Source organism: Thecamonas trahens (genome assembly GCF_000142905.1).
Source record: "Thecamonas trahens ATCC 50062 unplaced genomic scaffold supercont1.30, whole genome shotgun sequence".
Classification (NCBI taxonomy): Eukaryota; order Apusomonadida; family Apusomonadidae; genus Thecamonas; species Thecamonas trahens.
In genome coordinates this window covers 210,502-220,980 of record NW_013657650.1, presented here as the reverse complement: position 1 = coordinate 220,980, position 10,479 = coordinate 210,502, and the positions used below count along the sequence as shown (strand labels likewise).

The following is a 10,479-nucleotide window of genomic DNA, read 5'->3' as shown; positions in this document are numbered from 1 at the left end:
ACGGTCGGTCGTGTCGTCCCCTCCCCCCCCCCCTCCCCCTCGCCCTCTTGTCTCCCACATGTGCGCTCCGTGTCGCGTTCGTCCGTCCCAACTCAACTCGACTCGACATGACTCATCATCGGGGCCTATATGCGTTCATTGCTGGCCATCGATGGTACGGTAGGCATGCGCCTGGCGACGCGGCCTGGCGCACCAGAGCCAGCGGCGGCGCAGGGTGCCCTTCTTCCGGCTGCCGGCATCAGTGATGACGCCGGCAGCAGTGGTGGCAACCTCGGTGATCGGCGTGTTGATGGCAGGCGTGATGTAGAGGGTGAGGATGCCGGCGGCAAGGTGAAGGAGGGAACCGAGAACAAAGACCAAGTGATGGTTGATGGGCCATGGCTTGGGGCCCGAAAGCGACCACATAAGGAGGACGCCGCCGACAAACGGACCGCACGTCCGCGAGAGCGACGCGCCCGACTGGGCGATACCGTTGGCCACGCCCAGCTCGGCCGGCACCACGGACGAGTTGGTCATGACGATGATGGCGGTAAAAGCCGACGAGACAAGCGTCGCGCGCACAAGCGCCACAAGCAGGAGTAGAGCCCAGAAAATGACCGGCGGGAGCCGCCCCAGAAGCGGGTACGCCACCAGAAGCGGCGCCGTCCCGAACAGGCACGCCCGGATCGAGGCGAGCACCCCGAACCGCGCAATGGCCTTGGGCATGAGGATGCCTTGTGCAACCACAATCGTCGTCCCGGCCGCCATAAACACTACGGCAAGCTCCATCTGCGTGAACCCGTACCCGGCGCCGCCGGCCTCACTCGGGTTGAGCACAGCCCAGATCGAGAACGTCTCGTCGTACAGCATATCCGCAAACGAGAGGATGGCATACACACATACGGTCAGAATGAGGTTGCCGTTGCCAGCAAGCCGTCGCGCCACAACCCGGAACGGCTCCGGCCGCTCCTCGCCGCCTGCGGCCTCCTCGTCGCGCGCCCCTCTGCCTGTCTTTTTCTCCTCCGCCAGCTCGACCAGAGGCACCGTGTCCAGATCCAGCGCCTGGACTGAGAGAAGCGCCACGCCTGCTGCATCGACCTCCTCCTGCTCTTCCTCGGCCGTCATCCCGGACGTTGATGTGCTGGTGGACGTGAGCAACGAGTTCGCGCTGCTGCTCGCGCTTGGCGTCTCTACCGTCACCACCACCGCCGCCGATGCCTGGTGCGCTCGCAGCTGTGCTGTGGTCATCAGATGCTTCCATCCAATGGCAAAGCCGACCACGTTGAGCACTGCTGACACGATGCACGGCAGCAGGTACGGCCACTCGGAAATAGGCGAGCCGCGCCCGCCGACGGCCGGCACGGTCTCGTCAAAGTTGGCCAGCATGCCGCCGAATGCCGGCCCGATCACCATCCCCACGCCCCACACCAGGCCGACAAGCGAGTACGCCTTGGTTGCATTCGTCTCGTCTGAGATCTCGCGGAGGTACGACTTGGCCACACCCACATTGCCGTTAGCCAGCCCGTTGAACACGCGCGCCACCACCGCCCACCAGAACGTCTTGGCCAGGCCAAACAGCAGGATCGTCACCGTGTTCGCGGCAAGCCCGATGAGGAGCACCGTCCGCCGTCCGCGGGCGTCCGACATGCGGCCCCAGAAAAACGCAGATGCAAACTGCGAGAGATTGAACGACGCCGCAAGAATGCCCGAGTAAAACGCAATCTGCGCTTGGCTCTCTGCCACGCCAAACGAGGTCACCATCCGCGCCAAGAACGGGTAGATCATCGAGATCGAGAACGCCTCGGAGAGGACCACAATGGAAATGACCAGAAGCCCCGCCCGCGGCAGCGCAGTCACCTTTCGCTCTCCGTTCTCGCCTCCACCGGCGCTTTGCGACGTTGCAGGATGCGTCTGCTCGTCGCGCTCCGACGCGCTGCACGAGACCGGCAGCGAGTGGCCCATCTCCAGCTCAGGCCCAGTGCTCATCGACGGCGTGAGAACGAGCGAGTGCGCCCAGTCCGACGACGTCGAGTCTGTAGAGTACGACATATTGCTTGTGGACAAAGACGTGTGCGCCGCGCTTGCAGCATCCCGCTGTGGAAGCCGCCACTGCTTTGCGGCAGTTTGTCCCAAAAATTCCGACTCGTGCAACCGTGCAGGACAGTCGCGCCTCGAGTTTGTCCACACGCCCCATGCCGCGCCCTGCCACGTGGCGCATGTAAGCTCGACTCTTTGCACATTCCTGGCTGAGCTGTAACAATGGTGTCCGCAACACGGTGCTCGCAGCTCTTATACCGAGCTCTATCGTTCTGCATACGGACGTGTTCTTCCCGCTGCATTGCGTGCGTTGGTCACGGCGTGACGCAACCGCACGCCGGTGGCGTCTCCGGCTCGCATCGTGGCGCAAAGTTCACATGACTGCCAGGTACACACACATGACGTGTATGCAAAATCCGTACACTATTTAATGCTACACTTCTCGGCCCCTTTTTCCAGCTTGCCCATGCAAGCGATGGCCATCACGCCAACGGCCGCTAAAGCGGTGGCGTGGGGGGTGTCCCAATACTTTTTTTCCCCGCCCCTCCCCCCCCCAACCACACACACACAACCCGCCCCGCCCCCCCCCCCCCCCCCCGGCCACTCAACAATTCATAATTTTATTGAAAGCCTAGCACCTTTCGTCTCCAGTCGACACGGTAGCCGGCACACTCTCTCGCCATGGCCGCCGCGAGAATGACCAAAGGCAAGGCGCAGCCTTCGCCCCGAGAGTTGTACCAAAACGTGTTTGTTGTACGTCCTGCCATCCTCCCCCTCCCACCTGCGAGCATGTGCACTTGGCCTTCAAGCCGGGTCGTGCCTTGCGTGCGCTTCCCACGTGGGATCCCGAACACCCGCAAAACTCACACAACCGACGCAACGACCGACAGGAGGGCGAGGGCTTTGAGGTCGTCCGTGACCGGCTACAGACCACCATTGTACGTATCGTGCGAGGGCAGACACTGTTGGAGTGGGGAGGAGACGAGAGGACAGGGGAGAGGGGCGGGCGAGGGAGGCGACAGGCGAGGATGTCGTGACTCATGTGCGTTGCCCTGTGTCATGGCGGAGCAATGGACAGCACGTGGTAGAGGAGCTGGCTACCTTTGCAAAGGCCGCCGCCGCTGCGCAGAGCAAGTACGGACGCTCACTGACCAAGTGCCCACCGGTCCTTACTGCCCTCGATTCGTTGGGCGAGACCAGCTCGAGCGCGTGGCGCGAGGTCCGCAGGGAGTGGGACCGCATGGCCGAGAAGATTCTGGTCTATGCCGACAAGCTCGAGTGCGACGTTGCCGGCGAGCTGAACGACCTGTGCGAGGTGGCCAAGTATGAGCTCCGCGCTGCTGACAAGGCCGGGGCCAAGTTCGACAAGGCACACGCCAAGGCCATTGCTGACGTCCGCAAGAAACGCGAGGCCTTTCACAAGGACACCGCCGCCGTTGCCGCCGCGCTCGAGGCGCTCAAGATTGCTCTAGAGTCGGAGAACGACAAGGCGGCCAAGAAGGCCAAGAAAAAGGCGAGCGCCACCGTGGCCGCCGCGCGCAAAGCCGAGCTTGCTTACACTCAGAGCCTGCTCGACATGCAGATCCGCACCGAGCAGTACTACCGCGCAAAGGCGTATGTCGTCTCCAAGATCAACGCCGCTGAGGTCGACGCCCGCGACGGCATCCGCAAGTACACCGTCGCCTTGCTCACCACCCTCTCCTCGTTTTATGAGCATGCTGGCAATCATGTGGCGTGCGCTGCCGATAAGGCTTGTCTTGCTCGCCCCGAGCGCGACCTCACCCACTGGGTTTCCATCTCGCAGACCGGCCGCGTCCGCTCCTTCGAGGCCTATCTCGCTCCGCCCGGCCCGGCACTGTGCGACTGCGAGACTGAGCTCGCGGAGCTCGACGCCGACATTCTTGAGCAGCTCGATCCGCGCCCAGAGCTGCCGGACATAGCACACCTGCCGAGCCTCAACACGGCGCCGCCAAACACCGCCGACGTTGTCTTTGACGCAGGGGCCTTTGACACTATCGACGCCATTGCAAAGTCGTCGACCCGCGTCAAGAAGCGCGCCACGTCCATTGCCCTAGATCTCGGCATGCTCAAGGCTGCGGTGGCCCAGGCCCAGGCCTCGGCGCCAAGTTCGGCTGTCTCGTCGGCGCCGAGCTCGACTCCGTCGTCGCGCTCAACTTCGCCGACACCAGAGCTCGCTAGCATCGAAGAGCAAGCGAGTCTCTCACCGCGCGCTCTCTCGTCGTCGTCATCGCTTACGCCGCCTCCGCCGTCGCCAGCCACGCCACCGGCCGATTCTTCCCCGGTCCCGCCGCCAATTCCGCCGCGCCCATCGCTAGTGCTCTCGGCGCCACCGCCGCTCGCGCCGAGCGTCCGCCACTCGATGACCTCGCTCGACGCCTTTTCATCATCTGCACACATCAAGGGCGAACTTTTGGCTGTCCGGGCACTGCTAGATCGGACGGCCGCCCCCCCGGTATCGAGCACAGCTCAGCGGCCGCAAGCACCTGCGCCGGCCGCGCCGCCGCCCATTCCACCCAAGCCTGTTGCGGAGCTCGACCCGGAGACGCTGACGGCCGAAATGGACGCCATTCTCGACGAAATCCTGCCGTGACCTGGTTGGCTCGCGCACATGCACTTTCAACATTACACACATACACTACGCTTACTCGAAACTATAGTTCATCGAGCTCGATACCGCTCTCAAACTCGCACTCGCCCAGAAGGCCTGCGGTGGACGGCGAGGCGGCCAAGGTCGTGGCAGCACCAACGGTACCACCACCGTTGCCATCCGCCAGGGCACGGAGGGTGCCCAGAAACTCTCCGGCGGCGCGAAGGACATCCGGGTTGGCCTCGATGTCCCGAAGCTCGACAGAAATGGTGCCCATCAACTTGTGCTGGCGCTCGGCGGCAGCCAGATACGTGGCGTTCCGGGTCTGAACAATTCGCTTGATGTCGACGGCAATAGCAACGACCGAGACGCCGACGAGGATGACGACCGCGGCGACGGTGGCCACGAGAAGGAATGTGTTGCTTGACGTCGCATTTCGTTCGGCGTATGAGCCCGCACCAAGCATGACAATGGCGACAAGCACTATGTTGAGCCGCATGTCGACCGAGTTGTACAGCGGAAAGTAGTACGGCTTGAGCGTGGCGACGGCAAAGACCCACCAGAGAAGAACCATCATCATCAGTGCCAGCTGCACGAGCTGCGCCTCGGAGAAGAAGACCGAAGCCACAACAAGCGCGAGTCGCCGCGCGAGGTTGGCCACCTCGCCCCAGTAGTACGCCCGCCGGTAAAGACGATACAGCGCGCCGAGCCGCGCGGTTGTCTCGGGCTCAAAGAGCGAGTTGCGCGAGGCCCACAACGACCAGACAAAGTAGACAGGGAGGCCGATGACAAAGCCGAGAACTGCAGCAATGCCGATCGGGGCCACGCTCCACCACGCCGAGTCAAAGCAGGCCACGCCCGGATCCGGATCCAGGACAAAGTCACCGTTGGTGAGCTTGACGCAGTCAAAGAGCACAAACGACGACCTGCAGAGCGGGATGTATGCCAGGGGTGCGAGGGAGAAAACCGATGTGTCGATGAGCGCCCGGATGCTCACGCCGGCAAGCGAGCCCAACCGCGAGCGCAGGATGATCATGGTGAGGACCACGGCGGCGAGAAAGAGGAGCGGGAAGAGAAGCGAGACGGCGTACTTGACATGAAAGTTGGCGAGCGCACACTCGGAAGCGAACAGCGAGGTGTCCACGTTGAAGACGTTAAAGACGGCAAGGACTTGCCGTGACGCGCTCGTCCACTCAAAGTTGGCCTCGGAGAGGATGCCGACAACCTGAAAGGCAACCAGGACCATCGAGAGGGAGGCCGGGACAATCTGGGTCCGGAACGCCCGGATGTTGGCGCCCTTGGATGCCCCGGCCGCGAGAGCAGCAAGCCGCCGCGCACGCGCTAGCAGCCACACCAACACCGCGCCGATGCCGACGGCAACCAGGGCGAGGCCAACGAGAAATCCACCAAAGACACCGCCCGGCGACGCCGGGCACTCGCGGCACTGTCGCTCTGGATCAGAGAAGAACCCGGTCTGGCACTTGTTGCAAAGAAAGCCCTCGTGCCCGCGGGCGCACGGCTGGAGAAGCGAGCCACCGACACACGCGCCCTTGCGGCGACAGACCAGGAAGCGGCCCGGTCCATCGGGGAAGAACCCGGCCTGTGGAACCGGGGGGTTGAGGTCTCCGACGCAGCGGCCGCCTCGCGGACATGGCTCACATGGATCACGGTCGTCGCGGCCAGGGCGGGCCCAAAAGCCACTCTCGCACACACACGTGTTCTCGACCAGGTTTTCCAGCACCATATTCTCGGGGCAAGCCTGGGCCACGTCACACGGTTCAACGCTCTCTTGATTGGAGATCCGTCCAGGCTCGCACGGCGCACACGTCAGCTGAGTTGTCACCGTCAAGTCAATGGCTCCGTAGTCAACCGGACAAAGCCCGACGGTGACGACTGTGGACAGCGGCGGCAGCTCCGGCCGGACGCCGGATGCCGTGGTGGTCGTCAGCTCGACGGCGGCGGTCTTCGCCGCAAACGGCGGTGGGCCGGCAAGTGCGATGCCGGTCGAGTCGAGCGGAAACGTTCCGTTGTCGCCGCGGAAAGGCCCAGGCGCCAACACAATGAACACACCGCTTTGCTCAGATACCGATACCGTGATGCCGCTGTCGACGAGTCTCGTGCCAAAGGCGTCAACTAGGCGGACGGCAACGCCGGTGAGCGGTAGCGCCGAGCCAACCTTGCTCGGCAAGACGGTGGCAAACTCGAGCTGCGCCGCCGGTGTTGCCCATCCTGGTCCGTAGCTGGTCAGCTGCGGCCCAGTGAGCGTCCCAAGTTTGGCGCCCGGTGGGCCTGAGACGCCAAACGAGGCCGCTGCCGGATCGCAAGAGAACCCGATGGCACCAGCCGTTCCAGCAGTGGCGCCAGAGAGCGAGGTGATGCCGGCGCCGGCAAGCGAAATGGCGCACTGACACTCAAAGATGGCGCCGCCGACAAACGACGCCGCGCCGTTGTCGAGCGTGACGCCGTCGAGAACCAGACTGTTGGCCGTCGGTGTCGCAAACGGAATCTGTGATGGAACGGTTAGTGTGTCTGCCCCGGCAACGTGCGCGGCGCACGCAAGCAGGCCACCGGTTGTGGCAGTCGACGACGAGATCGAAACCGATTCCATGACTGTGTTCGAGACCCCAATGCTGGCTTGGTCGACTTCGACAAGCACTGCACCGCCGAGGAAGGCCGCTGAGCAGTCGGTGATGGTAACTCCTCGCAAGCCCGCCGTAACGCCGCGATGAACAATAGCGCCGCCGTCAGAGGCTGAGGTACACCGCTCAAAGGTGGAGTCCTCGACCATCAGTGATGAGGTGACACTGGTGGAGATGCCTCCTCCGCTGGCGCCGGAAGAGCAGTCGACAAAGGTGGTGCCGGAAACAGCAAGCGAGCCTGTGCTGCTAATGGCACCACCAGACTCGCCAGCTGAGCAATCCTCAAAGCGCGCGTTGCGAATGTCAAGAGAGTTGCCATAAATGGCCCCACCCCCCTTGTTGACAGTCGCGGAGCACCGCTCGAAGCGGGTTCCGTTGACGCGGACCCAACCAGTCGCAGCTTCGATGGCGCCGCCGACGTTTTCGACAGCCGTGCAGTCGACAAAGCGGCCGCGGGTCGCAATGAACGTGGCCGAGTTACGGACTCTGATGGCGCCGGAGCCGCCGGTCACGGTCGAGCTCTGGATGGCGACGTCGACAAACTCGAGAGTCGCGGTGTCTCGCACCTGAAACGGGGCGAGTATGGCTGAGATGCCAGTAAAGGTTAGGCCGCGGAACGTTGCATGACTTGACCCGACACTATCGTACGGATCAAGAATGTCAAACAGCCGAACGCCAGGAGCGTCTTCGCAGTCGATCACCACAGAGTCGGGCCCACCAGCGGCCTCGACTGAGATCAGGCCGCGAAGCTGAACGAAGCTTGTCGGACACGAGGTGTAAGTGCCGGCCGGAATACGGAGAGTAGTGGTCTGCAGGCTCGAGTGTGGAACGCGGAGGAGCGGGACGATGCAAGCGATAAAGCTAAGCGAAGGGCAGTCCGGCATGTCCACGACCCATGGCACGCGCGGAGCGAATGGACCACGGAGCCAGGGCAAGTACATGAACGAGTTTGCCGCAGAAAACACAGCATCGGCATGGCCGTCGAGCGAGAGGACGCCAGCGGCGAGCAGGCCAGTGTTGGGCGCGGTGCCATCAACGAGTGTGGTTCGTGGATAGTCGGTAAACTCTCCAGGCGAGGTCTGCATAAAGAGGCCGAGGCTGTTGCCGTTTGCCGAAATGACGAGGATGTCCGGAAGGTTGTTGCGGTCAAAGTCTGCAACGGTTGCAGAAGCGGGGCGGTCATCAGTAACGAGCGATGCCAGGGTGGAAAAGGCCCCGTTACCAGCTGGGTTGACAAAGATGTGAACCCGTGCAAGGCTCTTGCGCGAGAGGATGAGGTCAACGTTGCCGTCGACGTCAACGTCGGCGGCGGTGACGTGGGACACGACGCCCGGGAGAGTAATGTTGTTGGCGGTGCCAAAATTGCCAGAGCCGTCGTTCCCGAACCAGACAACTCGGTCGCCCGTTGCCGAAGCAGCGACCAGGTCTGGGTAGGAGCTACTGAGCGGCGCAAAGAGAAGCCAGCGCCAGTTGGCAAAGTCTGGTGGTGAGGCCGATGGTGCGTCTGTAAAGCTGCCGGCGCCGTCATTGAGGAGGATGCCGATACCACCAGCGGTGAGCGTGACAGCGATGTCGAGGCTGCCGTCCGCGTTCACGTCGGCGACCGCCAGCCCGAAGCCACCGGGTTCACTGAAGGTGGCGATGGTGGCCGCAGTGCTGCCGCCCAATGCCGATCGATAAAGACGGACCCGAGATGGGGAGCCATCGAGAACAGCGACCAACTCGGCATGGCTGTCTCCGTCGACATCGGCAGGAATGACAACGCGCGGTATGGCGTCTTCGAGAGCGACGACATGCCTGCTTAAGCCAGCATCTTCATCCGCGCTGTAGGTGGTAACAAGGTGCGCCGAACCGTTGTAGCTAGCGGTGACGAGGCCTGGCATGGTGCGTGGTGCCGTTATGCCGATTTCGACCGAGAAGGCCGCGATGTAGGCGGTATTGGGCATGACGCTTGCGGCGTCGAATCGGCCGCGACCGAGGGCATGTGGGAAGACCGAGGCACCAGCCTGTGTGGACGAGACGACGACGTCGGGCATGGCATCCGAGTCGTGGTCGATAAATGCAATGCTGTTGGTGTTGGAAAGTCGATGATAGGCACAGGCGGCGCAAAGGTGCCCGGAGTGTCGGCCAGGCCGCGAGCCCAGTTGAGCGAGCCATTGGCAGCGAGTGGAACATGCATGGTGACGTCGACAACACCATCGGCGTCGAGATCGCGCATCATAAAGAGCGGTACACGCCCAGCAAAAGCGGGCACCGCAATGGTGACATTGGTGCTGATGACGCCATCAGTGTTGGCCACCCAGGCGAGGTCGCCGCTGGCGGATGAGAAAGCAACGTCAAGATCGCCATCGTTGTCGACATCGGCAAAGGCGATATCCGAGTCGCTGCCGACGGCGGTGGTGATCTCGAGTGTGGAGTACGTGGCATATGCAGAGCCGTAGGCAATGAGAAGCACGTGGGCGCCATCGCCACGTTTGGAGAGAACGAGGTATTCGAGGAAACCGTCATTGTTGACGTCGGCGATGGAGAGCGCAAGCGGGGACTCGACGGCAAACAAAACCTCTTGAGAGCCCCAGGCAGCGTTCCCGTCAGTGTTGTTGAACCACATGATGGCGTTGTAGCTTGGATGAGCAACGACGAGGTCGAGCGAGGTCGAGCCATCGACGTCGGCGAGCGCGAGGCGAGTCGTGCTGTCCACAAAGTCGGTGTCGGGAATAAACGAGCTGGACAACAAGGGATTCTGCAGCGCCATGTTGATGCCATCATTGATTTGCACTACCAAAGCATCGAGCTTGGTATCATCGGTGACCAAGCCGACGACCATATGGGCGAAGACCTTTCCTGGGACGTAGAGTAGCGAGGACGACTCTGAGTACGCTGAGCCCGCTCGTTGAAAGAAGCTCAAGCGATCTGGCAAACTACCTCCGCTGTTACGGATCAGCACAATGTCTTCATCTCCGTCATCGTTCCAGTCGGCGACCAACATGCGAGAGACTCGGGCGGACGAGACTTCGACGCCGACGGCTGGTGTCTCGGGCGTCCAGGGGCTTTCAGCAGCAGTGTGTGTGCAGGCGAGGTTAAGGTTGAGGGTAAGGGTGAGGGTGAGGGTGAGGGCGAGGGTGAGGGTGAAGGTAGAGGGTGGCATATTGAAGGAGGCGCGGGTGGGGGGGGGGGGGGGGGGGGGGGTGCGGTGGGGTGGGTGGTGGCGTCGTGTGA

The 10,479-nt window shown here is 62.8% G+C and overlaps 3 protein-coding genes across 3 annotated transcripts in view; 1 reads left to right on the top strand and 2 right to left on the bottom strand.

Annotated features, from left to right (window-relative positions):
- Positions 1–2,073, bottom strand: part of AMSG_12007 (uncharacterized protein) — a 3,301-nt gene extending 1,228 nt beyond the window's left edge. The window contains exon 1 of the mRNA XM_013901375.1: positions 159–2,073. Within this exon, the coding sequence (XP_013756829.1) occupies positions 159–2,028 (1,870 nt within the window). The 5' untranslated portion in view covers positions 2,029–2,073. The remainder of the gene's footprint in view (positions 1–158) is intronic.
- A 589-nt stretch (positions 2,074–2,662) lies between these two features.
- AMSG_06690 (uncharacterized protein) lies at positions 2,663–4,678 on the top strand. The gene is made up of 3 exons (XM_013901296.1): positions 2,663–2,769; positions 2,907–2,954; positions 3,095–4,678. Exons 1-3 carry the CDS (start codon positions 2,698–2,700, stop codon positions 4,625–4,627), a joined length of 1,653 nt encoding a protein of 550 aa, XP_013756750.1. The 5' UTR covers positions 2,663–2,697; the 3' UTR covers positions 4,628–4,678.
- On the bottom strand, positions 4,638–10,222 carry AMSG_06689 (uncharacterized protein). The gene has a single exon (XM_013901295.1). It carries the CDS (start codon positions 9,297–9,299, stop codon positions 4,689–4,691), a length of 4,611 nt encoding a protein of 1,536 aa, XP_013756749.1. The 5' UTR covers positions 9,300–10,222; the 3' UTR covers positions 4,638–4,688.
- Between the last annotated feature and the right edge of the window lie 257 nt (positions 10,223–10,479).

Bases quoted from the DNA above. Each gene is read 5' to 3' on its own strand.
- AMSG_06689 (XM_013901295.1), bottom strand. From the start codon at position 9,299: ATGCCCGACGTCGTCGTCTCGTCCACACAGGCTGGTGCCTCGGTCTTC.
- AMSG_06690 (XM_013901296.1), top strand. From the start codon at position 2,698: ATGGCCGCCGCGAGAATGACCAAAGGCAAGGCGCAGCCTTCGCCCCGA. The intron at 2,770-2,906 runs GTACGTCCTGCC...AACGACCGACAG, and splicing joins TGTACCAAAACGTGTTTGTT to GAGGGCGAGGGCTTTGAGGT. The intron at 2,955-3,094 runs GTACGTATCGTG...AGCAATGGACAG, and splicing joins ACCGGCTACAGACCACCATT to CACGTGGTAGAGGAGCTGGC.